This window comes from Ciconia boyciana, chromosome 3 (assembly GCF_034638445.1).
Source record: "Ciconia boyciana chromosome 3, ASM3463844v1, whole genome shotgun sequence".
Taxonomy (NCBI): Eukaryota; Metazoa; Chordata; class Aves; order Ciconiiformes; family Ciconiidae; genus Ciconia; species Ciconia boyciana.
Window position 1 is genome coordinate 3,827,100 of NC_132936.1, and position 22,502 is coordinate 3,849,601.

General features: G+C 44.4%; 1 protein-coding gene across 2 annotated transcripts in view; it reads left to right on the top strand.

The window, feature by feature from the left end:
• Positions 1-320: 320 nt before the first annotated feature.
• MTMR9 (myotubularin related protein 9) overlaps positions 321-22,502 on the top strand; it is a 28,678-nt gene continuing 6,496 nt past the window's right edge. The window contains exons 1-9 of one of the 2 annotated variants that reach the window (XM_072858267.1): positions 321-1,102; positions 4,033-4,141; positions 4,875-5,000; positions 11,985-12,158; positions 14,631-14,848; positions 16,462-16,623; positions 19,160-19,301; positions 19,977-20,197; positions 22,319-22,470. In XM_072858267.1, the coding sequence (XP_072714368.1) occupies positions 918-1,102; positions 4,033-4,141; positions 4,875-5,000; positions 11,985-12,158; positions 14,631-14,848; positions 16,462-16,623; positions 19,160-19,301; positions 19,977-20,197; positions 22,319-22,470 (1,489 nt within the window). In that variant the 5' untranslated portion in view covers positions 321-917. Of the gene's footprint in view, positions 1,103-3,945; positions 4,142-4,874; positions 5,001-11,984; positions 12,159-14,630; positions 14,849-16,461; positions 16,624-19,159; positions 19,302-19,976; positions 20,198-22,318; positions 22,471-22,502 lie in introns of both variants that reach the window. The other variant, XM_072858268.1, reaches the window with a different exon arrangement.

Sequence of the window (22,502 nt, forward strand, 5' to 3'; positions counted from 1 at the left end):
CCCAGCCCGGACACTCCCCATCGCCCCGCCCCTTCCCCAAGCCCCGCCTCCCCGGTCCCCGCCCCCGCGCCGTTTCCCTTTCCTGTTGGCTCCCCTCCGGAAAGGCCCCGCCCCTTTCGGCCCAGCCCCTCTCCTCCGACCCCGCCCACCTCTCTTAAACTCCCCGTGAGGCCGCGGAACGGCCGTCGTGGGGCCGTGGGGTGGCGCCGGGCCCCTTGCGGCAGCACCGTTTCCGGTGAGGGTAGGCGTTCCGCCCTCAGAGGGCGGGCGCGGGCGGGGATTGGCCCTGGCGGGTCACGTGAGGGCCCGACATCCGGGGAAGGGCCCGTGAGCTTCCGGCCGGCGCCGCTCCGCCGGGCGCCTCCTGGGAGTGGCGGGGCCCGGGGGTCCTGGGGCCGCTCGGCGCGGCCGCTGCCCCCCTCCGCCGGCCGGGGCTGCCCTCCCCGGCTCACCCGGTGCCCTCCCGCCCCGCTCCGCCGGGCCCCCACGCTGCCCTGCCCCGCCCCTCCCCTCCCTTTGTCAAGCACCGAGGGTCTCCCCTCTGTCAGCCGCCCCCGGGACCCCCCCCCCTCCCCGCTGGGAGCGGGGCCCCTGGAAGGGCAGCGGCCTTCTCAGAGCGGGAGTTGTGGTATCGCCCCGCTCCTCCCTCCCTTCTGCCCGCATCATCCTTCCACCTGCCCCCGCCCCGGGGTCGGGCTGGCGCTCTCCAGCCTGCCAGGAGAGAGCATCACCCCTTGGGTTTTGCCCCCGCCTGCCTCCGGTGGCATCGTACAGGGCTGCCCGCCGGTTGTAGGCCATCCCGAGCTCGTCCCAGGTTCTCCATCCCGTCCCGGTTGGTGTTGCTGAGGTTACCCCTGTTTCCCCAGCAAGTCTTCGTGGCAAAGGCCTCGCCAGGCCCGTTCCCTTTGCTAGCAAGCATGGAGTTCGCGGAGCTGATCAAGACCCCTCGAGCAGACAATGTCGTCCTGCACCGCCCTTTCTACCTGGCCGTGGAGGGCACTCTCTGTTTGACTGGCCATCATCTCATTTTTTCTTCACGGCGTCAAGATAATGCTGAGGAGCTGTGGCTGCTGCACTCCAACATTGATTCTATTGAAAAAAGGTATGCCTCCTAATTTCCCTGCCTACCCGTGCCTAGTTGTGCGTGTTTCATGGGTTGAAAAGTGGTTGTCAGGGCTGGCTCGTGCCTCAGCTGTCTTGAATCCTGGTCTGGAGAGGAGAAAGGACAGGCAGCTAGAGCGCAGGGCAGAGTATTGGCACAGGCAGGTTGATTCTCATTCTGTTTGTATGTTGATATTTGACTGTTGCATCTTAAGATTTTTTTTTTTGGTCGTATATAGAGTTGGAATTTTTTATGTTTAAACACCTTTGTCACCAGTACTCTGTGTTAATTGTGCAGTGGACTTCATCAGTAGCTCTTGAAACACTTTATAAAAGATGCGTTTCTACCACCATTCAACGGAGATGGAAGCCGAGGCACTGAAGAAGTGATTTGCCTTGGGTCACCCAGCAAAACTGATGGTAGAAGTGGACTTCGCACTTTCTTAGCCCCCGATCGGTCTCCTACTGCTCGACGCCATCATCCCCTTACTCCTGCAACTGCTTACAGAAATCAGTAACGCTTTTTAACAGCATAATCCTTGTGGGAACGACGTGGGAAAGCTGAGTTGTAGCTGCAGCACTCCATTTTATTTTGCCCATCCCCTTTTTTTGCGGACTTCAGAGATTAATCTTCTTACCATCGCTTCCGTCTGCTTTCCGTGTACCGTTGCCCCATCACACTTCCCTCGTTGAGTGGCACTCCCATCTCACCTGGTCACGTCTTCTGCTTCCTCACCTTGGTCCTTTTTTCAGTTTGCTCAAACTTTTTTTTTTGTTAATTACAAAGTCAGTCCCCCGTTTTCCTTGCCTTTTAAGGAAATCCAGAAGAATAGATTTCCTTTCTGCCAGCAAGACCGGAGAAATCAAGCAGCAGCAATTAAAAATATCAGGTTGCCTCAGAATCTGAGAATGCGTGAAGTACTGGACGCTGATTAAGTTTGTTCCCGTGTTCCTGATTTCTCTGAGCGTTTCTGAGAAACGCTGCATCTTGGCCTGAGGGTGGAGAGGAACAGAGTGGTCAAAACCTCAGGAAATCTGTTCCCATCTCGTACTGCTCAGTCATCAGGGTGGTTTGGCCTCATCCTCCTTACTGCTTGTACTAAACCAGCCACAGCTTCGTTTTGAAAATTATTCTAGACAAGCTTTTCTTTCTTTTTAATTTTTTTTATGAGCTTAGTTGCAATTACAATGTAATTGTAAATGAGCAAGGAACGTTTTAAGTCACGGTGAGGGAGTAGTGCGTTGTTAGCTCAGTACATGATTTATAACAGAGTTCGCTATGTCTGCAGATACTCGCAGCCCTTATTGCCAGCCCTAGTTTCTAGAAGGTCTCTGGAGTAGACCTCCCTCTCCCTGCGAGTAGCTTTGTGTGAGTGTAACTGCAATGAAGTTTTGCCATATAAAAGGATAAGAGTATATTCTCAGTGCTGGAGAGAATGGAATAACAGGGCTCTGAAACCAATAAAGGTTGTAGAAAGGTCCAGTTTGGCACTACTTCAGGTTATTAGTGCACAACAACTGTGACATTGTGCTAGGTTCATAAAATCTCTTCTCCCACTTTCATGATATGAGTGTCTTTTGTACAAAACAGTGTTTTCCCTAATTATCAGATGGTCATCAAACGGCTTCTTAAGTTTTTGTATCTTTTTAAACAATTTAAATGTGACCTGTAGGGTTTGTTGAGAAGTGGCACAGTCTCTAGTGATCTATGGTCTTTTTGCTTAAAGAAACGTGGAAAGGAAACACAGCCCTGGTGATGCGTTGTAGCTGCACTGTGTTACTACGTTGGGGATCTGTGAAATAGCACTGCAACGAGGGCAAACGACGCACAGACTGGCTCTGCTGGAGTTGCAGAACTTTTCTGTCAAAACGCCTGTAGTTCTTCCTTCAGCACTACCCAAATTACAATCGGTTCTGCATGTTAACCTTTGTCTGCACAGAAGAAATAGGTAATAACCTTTCAGCTGGAATAATAATTGTAAAATAAATTACAGGCACCTTTTGTAGCACAGGTGAAGCAACCCAAAGCTGAGCAACAGGTCTCTTCTTGGAGCGTGTGCAGCTTTGCCCTTGTGCATGCGTGGTCTAACTGAGGGTCTGAAGCTTGGTCCTTCATGTCTTGCCTGCTTCCGCTTCTTGCATTGCCCTTGGCTGCTGCAAGCACTGCTGTGGTGTACAAGGAGACTCAGCTGCTTTTCCTTAGTTCACTGCTTTATGAACTAAAATCTACAGCATTTCTGTGAATGCTAGTGGCTGGTTAACGTAAAGAAAACACTCGGTTTCTGTTCAGGCATCATCCTTCTTTCAGGTACGTAAGGAAGACTGGAGAGGGTGTCTGTGAGCTGTGTTTGTTTTGTAACGTAGAGCTTTTTCTGGGTTGACGTGCGTTGTAACCAGCAAGACCTTAACTTCTCTGAGGCCTGCAGAGCAAATAGCTCCATGGCACTGCAGATATTGGAAACCAAACTTTCTTGTTAAAGACAAGGGAGTGTAATGTAGCCAGAATGAAATGTTATTTTAAAAATTAAATTAAACTCAAGTGTTTTTAGCAATCCTGAAAGTTTCAATGCATTCCTTTAATGAAACTGGAAACTTCCAGTACTATCAGAAAATACCTGAACACACCTTTTCTCTTCCATCTTTTAAAGAAAAGCTGGGAGGAAAACCTCTTTATCTCGTAATACTTATACTTCAACTTACTGCTGTATCACAAGGATGGAATTAAAAAAAAAAAAAGCAGACCACAACTTGCAAATACCAAATAAAGAGGTGGTTTTGTTTGTTTATTTTTTTTGAACTATGATATTGCAGACAAATTACTACTAACGGAGTTTTGTTTTGTAGGCATGTGTTGTGGGAAGAGCTATAATACCTCATCATACCTTAGAAGATCCTGTTCTTGAGAGACTCTTTCTTCATGTCTTGCTGTAGGTTTGTGGGCTCATTGGGTACCATCATTATAAAATGCAAAGATCTGCGAATTATTCAGCTGGATATACCTGGAATGGAGGAGTGTTTGAACATTGCTAGCTCTATTGAGGTAAGAATTCATAATGATAAATAACATCTGCGTTCTCAGATCTTGATCTAACCTCAACCTTAACAGCTTTTTTTCCAATTAGGAAGGCTTTCATCGACGTTCTGGAAGGCAAATGAGAGTTGTGGGATACTTCCTTTCAGTTGTTAAAACAGTTTGTTGTTTGTAGGTGGTTTGTGGTTTGTTGTGTTTTTTTTTTTTTTAAGAAAACAAACAAAAACCCTACTTGATCAAATATCTTGCCATAGCATTTGGGAAGATGAAGCTCAGCTTCATTATGCTGGAGCATGAGGAGGCAAAACCAAATAAGTCTGGTTGAGTTTCATGTGTCTCAAACAACATTAAGTGACTTCTTGAGGTTAAGCTCTGTTGTTAGTAATCAGGTAAATGCCACGTAGGATGTGTCCTGTTAGTTATACCTGTTCAGCATACATCTTTCTCATCCTTTGGTGTGCTGCTACATACTGTAGCCTGCAGAAATGATGCTCTGTGTACAAATCCCCAGCTGCAGTTAGATTGTCTGTTATCATCTGCTTTTGCTTGTGCTACTGTGTTTTATGTATGTTAAACTACTCTGCAGGTAACTTAGTGTTTCAAGCTTAATGGCTGTATGCTTTTGGGTGGCTTAAGTTTGCATCACCAATATGAGAGCAAAACACTATTTGCTGTATGTTTTTTGGAATAAAATAGCAGTTTGAATGAATTAAGTAGCTGTTCATTTCTCTCACCCACACAGGCGCTTTCCACTTTGGATTCTGTTACTCTCATGTATCCCTTCTTCTACCGGCCCATGTTTGAAATCATTGAAGATGGCTGGCGCTCTTTTCTGCCTGACCAAGAATTTGAGCTCCTCAGTTCAGTGGTAAGTTGGATCTTGAGGATTTGCACAGGCACTCGGATATACTTGTGCAAGTAGTTTGTGAAGTATTTCACCCAGTAGTGTCTGGACTGGAAATCCTGGATGGTAAAAATAGCTGTCTGGTGCCTGGGTGGAAAGTGAGTATTGTTCAAATATTCACCCTCTAAACATCAGGCATTTCTGTGCTAAATATTCTTATTTATCACTTGTGTTTCACTGTCTACAAGTGGAGTTTTGAGGCCTATTTAAAAGTTACCTGGGAGGACATGAAGTTAGGAAATGTTTTTTGTCCTTTGGGGATGGCCCCCCGTACTGTAAGAACAAATTTAAAATTGCTGAGGATTTCTTAGCTCCCTAGGAAGATGACAGTAGATAAAGATGCCCAGTTTGAAACACTCTTCGCTCTGGTCCGTGTTGGGGAAATATTGGGAGTTTTCAGACAGCAGGGAATTTCCAGTTGTATTCTTCCAGATGTCATGAGCATATGTTGATATTATTTTGGTACCTGTAGGGTAGGAATTGTTCTTGTGGCATTGCCTGTTGTATTTGTTATTCAAACTTCATTTTAGAATGCTGAATTTGATATAGTAGGAACTGGCTTGGTTGCAGGAGCCTACCTGTTTTAATAGTGCCTTGGGTTAGCATCTCTGTGTTCCAGGTCTTTGTTTCACATTAAATATGTGCATTTGCTGCATCATCTTAGGTTTCTGAGACTACATCCATTAGTACAGCATCAAAGAACATTGATTTTTTTTCTTTTTTTTCTTTTATCTGCAACCCAGCTTGTCTGCAGCATTTATCACTTTCTGTTTATGACTAATAACTGAATAATATGATTAGCTTGACCAGATTCATGTGATGAAATCACTGGAAAATTAAAGGAGTTCAGGGATCTTTCTATTTTTGTCTCATAATTGGAGTAATCTCACATGTCCCATCTTCATCTGCTGTCAAAAGATCTACAAACTGACCTGTTTATAATAATTAGCACCACAGTTTTGGTTTTAATTTCAGCTGGGGAAGTCAAATGTGATCAGAGTGTTCTCCTGTTTGGACATAAAGCAGCAGATGCTTTCCCAGCTCAGCAGAGGAAGCTTGCAGGCATTTCAATGGGAATCGAAAGGCCAGAAGCTAAAGTGCTATCTGGCGAGAAGGGAGGACGTGCGAGAGCAGGATTGAAGGCAGCAGAAGGAAATCCCTCAGAGCTCAATGAAAGATTGCAGGAGATGGTTCTGCTTCTGTTCACGATTTGCTTTCTATGTGCAGCTGAAATCCTTTTTAGATTTCAGGAATTCAGTCACTTGTGTGCTGGTAAATACAACCATCACAGATGCAGGTGCTAACGTGAATCCATTGATACGCTGCTTTTTTTTCTTTCAGAGGTTTAAAAGTGCACTGATAGCTTATTTGTGGATCTCTTGGCTTTCTGAACATATGCTCCTTGGAAGGCTTACATTTAAAAACCTAATTACTTTATAGTGCTACGTTTCAAGGGCAATAATTAATTTATTTAAAATATGCATGCCTAACAGCTGTTGATTAATTCTTGGCTTTTAACCCAAAACTTCAGATGTAACTCCTTTCTAATGAAATGGTGGCAAAAGCCATGTTCAAATGACTTACATTTCCTGAACTAACAGATAAATATATTGTTGACCAAATATTTCTTGTACATAATTAAACTTTATGTGACAGGCTAGAACAAGTAAATGGCTGATTTATTTTTTTTCCCCAGTAAGTCAAATGAGTGAAATTCAGAAGGTTAACTCCCTCTCCATTAAATCATCCATCTGGATCTGTTATGCCTTACCTTCCCCAATATGGTAACAACTTGTCAAAAACTGCATTTCACCCACGCTGCAGCTCTAGTAATGTATTAATTGCACATCTTGGCATATGTTGTGCCAAATGTGGTTTTTTTTTTTTTCCTCCCAACACACATACCCCCTTGTGTGAATTCACTCCATTACATTGATCTGACAAAGTGTCATCTAGCATTGCCCCTAGAATTTGCTAGCAAACACTCAAGCACTCTACCCCTGCAGCTCAGCTCCAGGATTAGGGAGGCTGCTATACTATCACAACATTCTTGCATTTAGTCCGCGAAGGTGTTAAGGGAAGAACTGTTAAGGCAAATGACTTCATTTGATTTAAAGAAATTGGAGGAATTGAGTTTCGGTGGGCTGTCACGTGCTGATGGCTCTTGGCATACATGCTACCTGTTTATTTTCTTGGGAATAACCTACAGCACAGGTCAGCAGGGCTTTTGTCAAGTGTCTTTCCATGAACTGCTGTTCTGATAAATCCAACGTATCAACAGGAGTAGTTCAGCTGAGAATTAAGTCATATGAAGAAATCGGCTCAACGTTTCACTAAATGTCACAGCAAAAACTCCACAGTGCCTACAGGCTCCAAATTATTGTACTGCGAGATGAGACTTTAAAGATACTATAGACAAATATATGAATGGAGTAAAAGCTGCACAGGATAGTTAATGTTTGCTTATCCAGCTTTTGCTTGTGCGTGTGTGTCTTTTTGCTTGAAGCACTGGGTAGTACATGAGATCTGGATTGGTTATAGTTATGTCAGGTGAAATGCGTGTAAAAAAAAAAAAAAATCGTAGTCTTCACTGTACTACTGCATAACCAGTGAGTGGCTGAATGGAATTAGAGTATACGCAAGGGGTTTCATATTTTTTCTGAGGAGTCAGAGAAGAGCTAAGAGGTTTCTCTTCTGCCAAACTCTATAACTGCAGGATACTGCAAACTGTAACTCTGAAAATTCAGTTTCTTCTTAAAGTTAAGTGTAGAGGCCCTGATGACTTTGTCCACTAACAGTATAATTAATGTGAAGGTGTTTCATTGGCACAAAATTCACTTTCTTTATTTATTCTTTTTTCTTCCCTTCCATTTCCTTGTAGGAAAGAGCTCAGGGTTATGGACAGTTCAGCTGTGCTTTATCTTCTGTACTGGAGCTTCTTAAAAAAAGCTGATTTTTCTGGTTTTGGGCTCAGTTTGCAATGGTGTGGATAGCCCATATTTTGCTCTTATCAGACAAGCATCAGTCTTTGCTTGCATCTGTTGTTATGTTTCTTGTCCACGCACAATCTGTTGCTCACAGGGCTTGTTGCCTTCTGCCTGTTCCTTGGGAATGGCCTCTGTCATTGCTGCTTTGCAGGATCCTTCAAGGTCCATGCTGGTTTCTTGACTTTTCTTTTAAGGCTTATTAGTAGAGCTTCAATTGTTTCACACTGTGTTGTGGAAAATTACCTCTCCTAGCAATTATAAGTTTTAGGAGGAAGAATAACTATTGTTTTAGCCTTTCAGTAACATTTGAAAATCAGTATCTCTAAGCAAGTACTAGGGCAAGAAAAGTGGAAATGTAAGAGTTAATCCTGTACTGTGTTTAAGCAAATACTTCTGACTACTCTTTTTTTTTCTCTGGAGTCCTCTCTCCTTTCTGCTCACTCTCCCATCCTTTGCTGCTTCTAGCCTTAACTGGAATTAACTTTTTTTTCTGATTCCCTAAAGTACAGATCTCTTGCTGGGAGAAGTAAATGTTAACTTTATACTTTCTCAGAGTTTCACGCAGCATACTTTTCTGGTGATGTCTGAAGATGAGGTCCACCTCTTCTCTTTCAGTGGAGTCCTTACTGCTTCCTCTGTCTGCATCTGCTGCTGCGCATAGTTGAATTGCTGTTCCTTCGCTCTTCCAGTTAGTAATGGCACACTTTCCTTCCAAATTGCAGACATACCCCAAGCAAAAGTCAAGAAGAGACTTGCACTGGTGGGTTTTACTATCATCTTATTCATGTTAGAGCATATTTTAGCAGTCTTGAAGCTGGCATTGCAGAGGTTAACTGGATTTCTGCAGAAGTAGCTGTGCTACAGAAGACAAATGGTGCTAATTGCTGCCGCGTTCCTCTTCCTTCCCATGTAACAGTAAATTATAACTGGATGACATAACAGTATCATCTGTCTCCTGTTATAAATGGTGAGGAGAAGAGGTTATGGTTAGAGTTAAATTACCAAAGTGGGAGATAAATCAGGCCGATACTCTTCCATTCCTTTTTCATACTGGTGATACCAGTGGCAGCCAGTCTCTCAAAAAAGCATACCACGGAGTTCTGATTTTGCCTTCTCTACATACTATGTGGCAGTAAGGTAATTATCAGTTCTATTCTATATCCATGCATATTTTTTTTCATTGTAAGCAAACTGCACACCATCATATGAAATCTGCTGTAATTTAACATAGACACCCCAAAAAGTTATAAAGAAATATCATTGTTGGTGCATTAAAACCATGAGCTGTGACCAGCCAGCCTCCCTTATGTGGTCCAGAACTTCTTTCATTTCCACCTATGATGTGATTGCTGGAGGCCATTCAACTTTGCATCTGGGAGAACCTCTGCTTTTTATAAAATGTAGATGTTCAGAGAAGCTGTTTTGAGGCTAATGAATAATGAAATAAGCTTACAACAGGGCTGGTGCAAGACTGTCCAGATAGGCTACTGAACACAGGGAGTAATTGCTGTTCTAGACGATGGTGATACACATAACATGTCCCTTTTGGTGACAGCCTAAGAAAAAGATGCTGGGAAAGGTACAATTTTGCTGTCTCCTACGCCACACATCCCGTGCCTTGGATCTGCTGCTGATGAAATAGTGTTGTGAATCAGATCAGCTTGTTCATCTGATGGAAAGACTTCATTGCCAGAAAACCTTTCTAAATCAATCCTAGTTTTCCATTGGATCAGTGAGCCATTTATATAACCAGGTACCAGTCAGGAGGTGTAAGGCAAGAAGAGGTAGTAAGCCTCTGGAAGAAAGGAAAGAGGAAGAGAGACCTGCTTGTGATCAGAGCTGTGTAATTAATGCATGCTAAACCAGCCTCCCTGAATTGACGTGGGTTTTTTGTGTATTCTGTTACTGCATAATTTAACTGTCATGCTCTTCTCTTACTTCCTGTGATACCTGCTTTATCCCCCTACCTTTTTGTCTAGCTGCAGCTTTCTTTGAGCACAAATGAGGAGAGTTTTTTATGGCATCTGTATGAGGTATCTGCCTGCTGCAGTGGCACGCAAATGCTTCACAGTCTGTACTGAAAACACCTCAGCTGAGGAGTTACTTAAGGTCTTGTTTGCTTTCTCACACCTGTGTCATGCCAGTGCATAGGAACTAAAAAAAATAAAAATACCTTAGTAGCAGCTGCCTGTTCCATGTCAAAAGGTTTTTACATTACATTTTTTTGTGTCTGGAGCTTTTACAGGCAAATTTGACTGCTATTCTGCTGCTGCTTTTAAGAATTTAATGCTGCTGTTAAAACATGTTGTAGAGCCTCCTGGGTCATTTTCCCCACCAAGGCTTCTGCCAGCAGGCTTTGTTGGCCATAAGGAATACAGAATAAGGGTGCACTGACTGAAGATGCAGCCAAGCCACTGTCCCGCTATTGAGGACCATGAGTTCAGTTCCCTGCCAAACTTTAGGCAAGGTTCTGCTATGTGCCCCTGGGGAAAATGTATGCCTCATGGCCATTTGATGTACCTGGATGGTGTCCTTAATGCAGCTGGCAGTGGTGTGGTACCAGCCCAGAAGCAGCGAGCCCTCCATGAAGGCTGGGTTCATCCGAGGCTGCAGTTAGGGCAGTGTCAGCTCTTCCAGCCTGGACTTCAGTAAGTGAGGACTCTTCGTCAGTGAGGCTGCTCGTTGACCTTTGGTTTTGCCTGAGATGGAGCCAAGTCCTGTGTCTGACCCTGGGTATCAGATAGCCTGAGCTCTCATGCCAAGTGCCTGCAAGGGTGCAGGGTGCCAATATTCAGCACTTCTTTCACAAGTGTTTGGCTGTTGGAAACTGAAAAACTATATAGCAGAAGTTCACGATCAGACCTTTGGGCTTAGATGCTGTGCTGGTTCCAGGACGTGCTTTAGGAGGAACGGCTGTAGTGGTTTACGTAAAGCAGAGCCCATAGAAAAGAACCAAGCTGGAAATGTTAAATTGCAATTTTAACCTCAAAGCAGCTCCATCATCTGGAGTTGGACACTCTTGGCTCTCTTGGCCTTCTTTGTCTTGTGGACAGTGTTACTAACTCTGCTCTCAGCACAGACAAGGGTTTGAGCCTGTGTTACCTGCATCTAAATCAACCTTTTTTCCTCTAAATCTGCTAATGTAGGAATATGTTTCTGTTCTGGGGTCTCCCTGAGAGAGAGGCATACCATGCTCTTACTTCCTATGAGATTGAAGCTATCTGCAAATGCAGTAAGTTATGTTGTAGTGCGTACTGCAGACATGCTGTCTGCTGTGTCTGTGAAATAATTAAAAGCCACAATCACCCATTTCTGACCACGTGGGCTTATTTTGTGCTGTTTATTGAGGATGTGGATAAACCAGATGGGGAACCATTGTTCAACAAGTCCTGCACCTCAAGAACCAGAGCCACCTGACCATTTCTTCCATTGCTTACGAGCTTTATCTGCACACTGGATAATGAGCTACTGGGAGCTGCTGCAACAAGATATTATGATTGCAGCAGCATCAAGAGGTGTGGGGAAAAAAAATAGTCTGTCAACAGACCTATAAATGGATACTAAGAGGACTAGGCAGGGATATACCTTCTAATATCTATAATACAACATCTGAGAGGTAGGGGATGAGGAGTGCACTGCAGAGAGTGGCCAGGCTTGTTTGTTCTTGAATAGCATCTCTTTTGCCATGTTTTTGTTGGAGACCAGATACAGTGCTGGATTTGATCTGACTGATTAGTGTAGGTATGCTATTACAAGGGGGCCAGATTCCCGGATGAACAAAAGTGGTTATGCCAGTAGTGACAACTGAGCTTTCATCTGTGGTGCAAATGGAATAGAGCACCAGTATTACTCTGTGCGTGCTTTATCCTGGATATGGAAGTTCCTCTTCCCTAATATGTTATGTTGTAACAGTAGTAATCTGTTTTCTCACCCAAAGCCTGTGTATTCTGATCTTTTTCAGACAGATGAATGGCGTCTAAGCTGCATCAATAAGGAATTCTCTGTCTGTCCCTCCTACCCTCCAGTTGTCATTGTCCCCAAATCCATTGATGATGAAGCGCTTCGGAAAGTTGCCATGTTTCGCCATGGCAGTCGCTTCCCAGTCCTCAGCTATTATCATAAGAAGAATGGGATGGTAAGCTGCATTTGAGTAATGGTTGTACCTGAAGGAAGCATGTGAATCTGTCATTTAATGAAAAAACAACTTGTGCTCTAGACTTAAGACAGTTCCTGAGATGTTCGCTCCTTTTGTTTTCCAACTTATTAAGTGTATGCAGTGAAACTGGTTCTGGGTGATGGAATGAGTAATCTGCATCCTAGAAATAGCTATTAATCTGCTTGTTTGGGAGCGTATGTGGCATGAGCTTGCTCACAGCAGTAAGAGCAAGATGAGACTTGTAAAGCCACCGCTGGCACCCTTACTTGCTTTGTCTGCCAAGAGGCTTCATGCTGAAAGGATGGCAGAAACCACATTGTCCTGTCTCTGGGTGGTGGGCTGTCTCCTTCGTAATAGAGTCATGATGACAGCAAGTGTGCCCAGAGCCAGCACCGCTTCTGCTGTGTAACTGTCGAACGAGCGATCAGAACAATCTGTTCTTCGAGCCTGTCAGTATAACATATTTCAGGGTAGCAAATTCTTGCTGTTGCGCAGACTTTACCACCTCTCAACAAGCCAAAATCTAATTGAGTGACTGATACGCTATAATTAAGAAATGCACTTCACAAAGGTGTTGGGTAATTCTTTGTATCTCTTGCTGATGTAACCAGTTCTGAGGCTGTTGGGATGTCCAACCTGCGGCTTGTAAACTTGATCCAGGCTTCTGAGTCAAATGCTCTAATGTGTTCTCACCTACTGTTGCCAAGATTTGTAAGCCCTGAATTAGAGGGCGTCTAGTCTGACTTAGTAGTACCTTTGGGGTTTTTTGCTTTGCTTTAAAATCAGCCATCCACCAACTTCATAACAGTCATGCTTTCTGCTTTTTCTCAGCTTGAATGAAAGCCGTTGAAGGAAGATTTGCTCAATTATCTCTCCGAATTGTGCATGTTTCAAGCGTGAGGAATATAATAGCATTTGGCTTGTGCTTGACCTTGTGACAGTAATGCTGTCTGTCACGTTGCTCTTCTGACTTTGAGTTCTCGAGCGTAGTTGGGGTTGCTGACTGGCTGCCCTCACCTTTTAGTTATCATTTGAGCTGCTGGGATGCTTTCTGAATTGAAAGGCGTTTACTAGAGAGAAGTCTCAGCTCATAAATCTGTGGACCTAAGGTTTATTAGTCTAGCCACTGCGTAAAACTGTACCTAAGAGGCATCTTTAACACATGAATGACTCCAGTGTTTTAAACACAGAGTTGGGAAGAGACCTTAAAGATGACAATCCTGAAAATGTTGGTTTATAAAGGAGCCATCAGCAGGAAGCCAGTTCAGTGGCTCACAAAGATGGTACTACAGGAGTAATTAAGGGGATAAAGCCTCTAAGAAGACATCTGTAATTTAGAAAGTGGCCTGCCAAATGATTGCTCAATTCAAGGATTTCTAGTTTGGTTTTTGAATAAATTCAGTCCCTACAAGGGATTGCACTTAAAAGAACTGCAGGATTCAGGGCAAGGGAGAACAGCAGCTGTAGGAAGAACTAGAGGGACATTTCTGTGCATCAGGCAGTGCAGATCAGGGCGTTCGCTTGTCTGTGTCCAGGCATGGTGGATCGAACTGGAAGCAGATAGAAGTAGGAAGTGTGGTGGGGTGAGAGCTGCACTTGCTGGTGTAATTCCACAGAGAAGAGCTGGACATCCAGGAGGGCCCCACATGAAGACAACTGGCAAAGACCCTTGTCTAAGCTGGGGAAGGGTCTGGAGCACAAGTCTGATGAGGAGCAGCTGAGGGACCTGGGGTTGTTCAGCCTGGAGAAAAGGAGGCTGAGGGGAGACCTCATCGCTCTCTACAACTGTCTGAAAGGAGGCTGTAGAGAGGTGGGGTCGGTCTCTTCTCCCAGGTAACGAGTGGTAGGACGAGAGGAAATGGCCTTAAGTTGCACCAGGGGAGGTTTAGACTGGATATTGGGAAATTTTACTTCACTGAAAGGGTTATCAAGCATTGGAACAGGCTGCCCAGGGAAGTGGTTGAGTCGCCATCCCTGGAGGTATTTAAAAGACGTTTGGATGAGGTGTTTAGGACATGGTGTAGTGGTGGTCTTGGTAGTGTTAGGTTTACGGTTGGACTCGATGATCTTAAAGGTCTTTTCCAACCTATATGATTCTGTGAATTTTACCGCTGAACTGAGAGAGGAAGCTTTTTAAGATTGAGCTAGCTCACTCCCATAAGCATTGTTACAATGCCCCCAGCTGTAAAGGAAAAGAGGAGCATCCTGTGTGAATTTCATCAGCACGCTTCTCTAGAGAGCCATTCTCCATGCCTGGCGTTGACCCAGTTATCTAATGCATCGGTTTGCAGTCTACATTTACAGACCCCTAAGAAATCCTCTAGTGGAGGGGTGTCCTTTGCATAGTGAGTTTAAATCTCCATTCTTGGCTTGGAGCTCAAGTGATCGGTGGCTTTCAATCTAAAGTCCCTCCACTTCCAATGCCTAACTCATGGTTATTTTTCTCTGCAGGTCATGATGCGAAGTAGCCAGCCTCTTACAGGTACGAATGGGAGACGGTGTAAAGAAGACGAGAAGCTTATTAATGCCACGCTACGGCCTGGCAAGCGTGGCTACATCATTGATACGAGGTCCTTGAATGTTGCTCAGCAGGCCAGGGCCAAAGGAGGGGGCTTCGAACAAGAAGTGCATTATCCCCAGTGGAGGAGGATTCACAAATGTATTGAGAGGTGAGTGAAATCACACAGGCTCTCCTCTGTGCTCGGCTTTGTAGGGTTGCATTGGCAGAGCCATGCTAGCTCCATAAAGTATTTGCTGCTGTAAGAAATGGCTGTGTATCCCATTTCCTGTCAACAGGATCACATTCCTTTTTTGGCAAAATCAGGGTATGTGGATGATAAAGGTATTTGGCTGTGGAAAGCTGTGTTTGGTTCCTTGTTCTGAACAACCTGCTGCAGGTTTCAGACCTCAGGCAATCTCCCTGTGCCATCTCTTTCTCTGACCATCTATAGCTCCACTCCAGCTTTCCCGTGTTCCTCTTTGCAGTAGTGCACAGGAATGGGCAAGTCCCTTGCCAGAAAATTTCTGCAGGTGAGGATTTGTTCTGTGGCAGTCACGCTCCTCTTATCTCGTACTTTTCTCTGGACATCTAATATTGTTTGGTCATTTGGAGACGAGTTACTAAGTTAAATAGACTTTTGATCTGATGTTGTTCAACTGCTTTTAAGCCTTAGTTTTGGGGAACCCCTCTACATGGGCATGTTACTACTGGAAAGCAGTTGCTCCCACCATCACTGTATAGGCCAGCTCTTGAGGAACTAATATAAGGAGTTTCCTGGCCATTGCTTTGAACTATTTGGTTTTGCTTCTAAAAACTTTGTGGACTTAAATTTGATGTTGATTATTTTACAGGTGGACGTAAGTATCAATAGAGAGGAATGAATAAACCACAATATATAAAGACTAAATATCTCGTGCTATTATTACTTGGCTTTGTCCGCTTTTCTGAGATCTGGTCTGCTAGCTGCATCCTCTGTTACACCTGAGCACATGCTGGAATCAGCATTAAGTGGTGTTTGGTGCCCCTGGAAGGGATAGGATGAAACAAGACCAGAGAAGCATCTGGTTTTACCAGCTGCATGCTGAACACCAGCTTTCCAGGGCTGAGGACATGCAACAACTCTAGAAGTGATACAAAATGTGTTCCCTTCCCCCCCCCTTTTTCTTACATTCTTAAGAAATTAGGCAAACTAATCTTAGTGTGGTTCTACATCAAAAAGTTGAACCTAGTTTAAAATTTTCTGTGTGACAGTGGGGTTGTGTTCTTGTGATGGATGGCTTTCAGGTTACTGTTGCAGCTCTACAGGTTAAAACTCCCCCAAAACGTCTGGTGTAGTACAGAGAACAAAGGTGCAGCGCTTGAAGTGACACTTGCTGATGTCCATGCCAGGTTGCAATCACATTTGTATTTGGTAATGGGAGTGAGACTACTGAAATACATTTTCCATGGAAAATGTAAGATACGGCTGAACGCACACAGAGTTTGGGTAAGATAAGGATAAGGCTGTACCCTTGTAAGGCCTCACAGAGCAATTTGTTCTGAAAGGGAAGAGACTACTTATGTCTAAAGAGTGGTATTTTGCTGGCAGTTAGCCATGGCTTGGGATTCCCAGTGAAAACAGGTTTGCTGAATGAGGAGACATGACTGTAGGGTCATACTTTTTGAAATAACTGCATATAAATTGTAGTGCTTTATTTTGAGATCACTGTATTTCTGTAACTGTGTTGTCCTGGTTGCTATGTTACTGCTTATGTTTTCAATAATATCTTGCTTTTCCCAAAGGTTTAATATTCTGCAGGAAAGCCTCATCAAACTTGTGGAAGCTTGTAATGACCAGTCACACAATATGGACCGCTGGCTCAGTAAGCTGGAAGCTTCCAACTGGCTGACTCACATCAAGGAGATACTAACTGCAGCTTGTCTAGCTGCTCAGTGTATTGATAGGTAAAGCTTTTTCTGAAAGCCTTGAGTGTCTTATTTACTGGTTACAGATTACTTGTTAAATACCTCTATTTCCACTTTAAGTATTAGTAACTGGCCACCGTGAACTGGCTTGCTTGTACCTGTGCAAGATACTGTTTCATCATGGTTAAGGAATGTTCTTCCAGTAAATCATGCTTGCATTTTTAGAAGTACAAGCCTGAGGGAGGAAATATTGACTAAGAATAGGTATTAGATCATCTAGTTAAGGTGTATTCCTATGTCTGATGCAACCAATCTAATTTAATTAGTTTTACTGGAGGTTTAGGTTAGAATGCACCCATCTGAAATGCTGTTTGGTAGCCTAGTAAAGTGAGAACACAGTCTTTTTAAAAACCTTTTTTTTTCAGCTGAAAGTTTCCAATACCCCACCTTGCTTCTAGAGTAAAACAATAGTATTTCCTTGTTTTGCCCAGGAATTGTTCCAGTACTTTTTCCTCTTGAAATTTTTATCCCCATAGTCCTATCTAAGCAATCCTGTTCATCCCTTATAAGTGCTTGTGACTTCTTTTAACCTGGCGTTTCCTTAATAAATACTGCTGACTTGGCTAACTTGTCCTCAAAATGTCTTCAAACCTCAGGCTAGAGAGCAAAAGCTAGCTGTCAGGTGCCGGGGTTTGTAAGACCAAATGCAGGGGTCTAAATGTGATTGCGGGTTGTTTTTTTTGTGGCTCTGAGAGGGGAAAGCCCTTCTCAAAACTCAGAGGAAACCTAGCTTTTCATACCAGCTGGGGAATATGTTATACACGAGTAGGCTGAAACGCAGTTTCATTTGCAAAACAGCATTAATGCATTAAAATGAGCTGCTGTGCTTTTTAAAAGCACTGACGGTGCCTGTTTAGTTATTGACTGTGCCAGAAAAGGATTGGTCTTGATCAATAGTTTTACCTGTAATTCTTTCCTGCATGTGTATAATGAGAAAGATCGGTGACGAAACTCTTCTGGCTTGTTGGGACAGTGGACAATTTCATCATTTTTAACCTCAGCTTTGCTTTTTCTGTTTACTTGGAGCTATGGCAGGCCAGCTCAGCATTGGTGCCTGGGGATCATAGCTGAGCTGACAAGGATGGTTCAGTTATATTGGCTGCAGCGGGGGGGTTGGGGGATGGCTGGGACAGATCTTGAAGCATCTTAAAGGTCTGGGGCCTGAAAGATGAAAGGGGAAAACAGCGTTATCCTGGTGTGTCCCACTTTGAGGAGCGCATAGGCTTGCAGTTAGCCTTTGCAATTATGCTTGGCTGTTACGCAGCCTCTTTATCTGCCACTGCCTGGGGGGAGGGAGAGAGTATCTGAAGATTATCGGTACTGTAGAGGGGCTGGGTTTGTTTTAGACATAGGACTATAGACAAAGATGTTGTAATGTTCAAGGTATTGATTTTTATGCTTTTTGCTTCAAAAAGCAAGTAATGTGTGCAGGGTTACTTGCTTGGAAGATTGATCTTTCTTACCCACGCTTTGCTGCTTAGATTGGATCTCTGCACAGAAAGAAATACAACCTGCAGTTAATTTCCTTTCTGGGTGTAGGGATGTTGGCAGAAGTGAGACACTGGGTCAAGGTTTGGGAAGAGCAAGGGGAATAAATGCCATTTAATACCATCCTGTCCTTCCCTCAGGAGCACATGGATGAGATTCTGATATTGTATCCAAACACAGCCTGGGATGGAGGAAGAGGGGAGGGAATCAGCTGTCCTGGACAGTCCCCACTGGAGTGTGGGCAGTGACAGCACATGGGCCCCTGGCAATGTGCAAAACCTTCCTGCCCCAGACTCCAGGCTCCCTCTTCTCCTCACGCTTTTCTGCTGATTTGCTTGTGCTGGCTGGTGAGTGAGAAGACTTGATGCTTGGCTCTTTGACAAGCTTCCTTGCTCAGCACACTAACTCTTCTGCCTTTCTTGGCCAAGCTCTGCCATTTCTTTCTTTCTCCTGAACTGGCTTATTAGCTTTTCTTGCAGTAAACCCCCAACTGAGGCCCAAATACAGTTAAGCCTAAATTTGAGCAAGAATCTCACAGTATTGTTTTGCAGAGCATCTGGGGGGATGATATGGCTTCATTGCAGTGCTTATGGGAGGATTTCAGAGTACTTAGCAAAACCATAAATGACACAAGCAAATTTTGAGATGCATTTCCATGCTATAACTCAAAGGGGTACCAATTCAAAATAGTGAGAACCACAAAAGAGATTTTGCTGCACGTCTGTGGTCAACATGGCAAAGGTTCTGGATTTCCAGAATGCTTAGCAAGAAACTAAGCCTTAACTGATGCAGAGCTCTAGTTAGTGTTGGTGAGGATCCAGGTGGAGAAGGTGGTATGCTTCCATGCAGGGTGGGGAGTAAGCTTATGGGAGGGAAGAAGGGGTAAAGAGCCAGCAAAACCTCAGCATTGTCAGGGTAGCAACACTGGTGTCCATAAGATGTGTTGGCATCCATTGGGATGCATGTGTCCTTGGGATGTGTTCTGCTCGTTCACACTCTTAATCCTTTCCACCTTTTTCTTTCATAGGGAAGGTGCATCAGTGTTAGTCCATGGGACTGAAGGAACTGATTCGACGCTCCAGGTGACTTCTCTGGCACAGATTATCTTGGATCCAAGGTGCAGGACCATACGTGGCTTTGAATCTCTTGTTGTGAGGGAGTGGCTGCAGGTAAGAAATGCCTATGGACAAAACAGCAATCTAGTGCAGTGACAGCTGTATTGAGAAATAGCCTGAGAGGCAGCAAACAGGTTGGGCCTTGTTGCAGCCCTGCTTAGTGTGAATGGCCTTTGTCCTAAGAGCAACATCATTAACCCAGTCGTTTGTACCTCTGGCACTCCATGGGGCCTCTGCCTCTCATAGTCTTTTTGGTTTTGGGGAACTGCCTGGTTTGTGTGCTCAGGGTGAGTGTCTCTTTTAGAGAACACTGTTCAGACTAAACCACAAAACCTTAGTTCTACTCTTTAGGCTCTTGCAGCTAATATCCTCAGCCTGGTCCTTTGGTGCACCTACACCAGTTTGTTCTTGGTAAAATCCTCTAATCAAATACAGTGCTATTTACATCGCCTGCAGCTAATATCCTCAGCCTGGTCCTTCAGTGCACCTACACCAGTTTGTTCTTGGTCAAATTCTTTAATCAAATACAGGGCTATTTACATAGCCTGAAAAAGGCAGCAAAGTTGGTCATGGTTGCTAGCAATTTGTTACTGGATGCTTGACGAAATTACGGTTGTAGAAGAGAGTAGTAATAGCATAGCTGCATGAACTAGCTCTGAAGTCTTTTTGCTACATGTACTCACATCCCATTACTTTGTGTGTGATGCTCTCTCTGATTCTTATGTATAGGCTGGTCACCCTTTTCAGCAGCGCTGTGCCCAATCAGCCTATTCAAACAGCAAGCAGAAATGGGAGGCCCCAGTGTTTCTCCTTTTTTTGGACTGTGTGTGGCAAATCCTTCGTCAGTTCCCTTGCTCTTTTGAATTCAACGAACAGTTCCTCATTATGCTCTTTGAACATGCTTACGCTTCACAGTTTGGGACTTTCCTGGGGAACAACGAAAATGAAAGGTGGGTGAGGATGTTTGCTTTGAACCCTTTAAATATTGGGAATATTGGGCTGTATCTGGAAAAAGAAGTCCCTTGGTTTGAAAAAGGGTGAGCGTGCTTGTGTGGTCTCCCATAGCACAGGTGAGCTTCTCTCGTTGCAGTTATGTAGTCTGCTGCGATGTTAGGGAGCTTGTCCCTCTTACAAGTGGGACGTTGTGACTAAAGCAATTTGTGGCTTGGTCAGGGAGTTGAATTAGTCTTCTCCAAGTCCAAGCTAATACCTTGGACTGTCCTTTCTGTTTCCTTGTGTGGCCTTGAAAAATCTCCACCCATCACCAGTTTATGGAAAGAGTTTCTGTGTAAGAGACTATATAAAAGAAAGTAGAGTTCAACAGCTAGAGTTCAACAATGACGTGAGTCATAGCTGTGGGAAGCAAACTTGTCCGTGTGGGCCTGGAGGAGAAGGTCAAGGCAGTCAGAGGCCAAAGCTAGAAAGTCTGGTTCTTGCCTTAACTGTCAGGGAGGAACATGACTCTCTAGCCTGGTGGTCCAAATGCCGCCAGGAAAGGAAAGCTTTGGTTTTTGCATCATCCACTAACTGCTGAAAATGGAAGAGGTCCTTTCAGAAGGATCTGCCTCCCAGTTACACCTTGGCAAAAGTTTTGCTTGTTTGGCTACGAGCGTCATGATTAGGTTTGAGGTCTTTTTGGCCATGCAGTAGTACAACTTCAACAGAAGAACCAAAAATCCCTCCAGTCATAACCTGTGACTTGGAGAAATGCGAATTGGCAATCTGCACTGGATGAGGTTTTGAGCGAACGCTATGAGTTCTCAGGTGGATGCTCGTGCAACTTTGAAAGGAAGCAGCTAGGACTGCATTCTGCCGGAGTCTACCTTGTCAGGTAATGATAGGCCTGTGCTGAGCTTGCTTACAAGCTTGTGGCGTTTAAGGTACTTGAGCAAACCAGCACCTAGCTTCTGAATCCTGGCCTGGGTTAGATGCTGTGCTGTACCAGTGGGGCAGCTCTAGGCATGCCCTGAGTAGAGCTGCTGGGAGTAGTAAACAGGGTGCAGCCTTGGAGGACTGGAGCCTCCCATGGCAGATGGCAGCTGCAAGAGAGGTTTGGATTCCTGTTTTGAACTTGGCAGTTCTGTTCTCAGGACTCCTGACTCCAGTAAGACCATGTCTGATGGTCTCCTGCTTAACTGAAGACCACTGAATGAGTAGAAGGGAAAAACAGAACTGATATTACAGATAAGGCAGGCAAGTTAAAGCTTCCTATAAACCTCTCTGCCCTTAAAGTAATCTTTGCTTAGAAGAGACTCTTCTGTCTTCTGCAGGGCTGTTGAACTGGTCATCTGCAAAACGAAGTTAGACTTGAAACCATTAAGATGAAATTTGAAAGAGTATTGAATGTTACATGTAATAACCTGCCTGTCACATCTGAATATGTCAGCCTGTGAGCACAGAAAACGTTTGAAGTCTGATGTTAAGCTGTCTTGTGATGTTGAGCTGTCTGAAGTATTCACAGGGATGGTGAATCTCCCGCGTGGGTGGCAGTTCAATTTGCTAGTGCAAGCAGAATGAGGTTTGCCAGAATCTAAGGAATAGACCCCGGTGTAACTCCTGGAGGTGGGTTTGACTCAGGAAAACAGCACTGCTTTCTCTGATGCTTCCTGCCACCAGAGGGACCTAGTCAGACGTCCCCATTGCACAATTCCAGCAATAACACTGCTTTAATGTACTGAGAATTGCACTACAATCCTTCCTTGATGCAGACCTACCACACCTCCCAGCTCTTTCTTAACACAGGAGTTCAATCCCTTTCAAAACCTGTCCGTCGAACCATTTTGGGGAGGTGACTGATTCTTCATCTGGACAGAAGGCACCTAGCTTCCACCCAACTTACAACTTTCCATCTTTTTTTTGAAACTAATTGTAATCAGCCAGGTTGAGTAAATTGCTTTAGGTTTGCACCCTGTGCCATGTTGGTGAGAGGTATTGAAGGGATTAGCCTGAATTGTCTGGGCTAGTAGCCCATGGGAAATCTTGTGGCATTCTAGTCTGTGGGGTTCTGGCAAAACAAAATGAGTCTTTACAGTGTAAAAGTGGAAGCTAACTTGTTCCTATGGGTTTGTAAGGTCTAAACTGAAGCTGCCGCAAAAGACTATGTCCCTGTGGTCGTGGGTGAACCGGTCTGAAGAGCTGAGCAAATTCCAGAATCCTCTTTTTGAGGCCAACAGCCTTGTCATCTGGCCCTCCGTTGCCCCACAGAGCCTGCAGCTCTGGGAAGGTAAGCCAGGCTTGCTTTTTCTGTTACAGGCA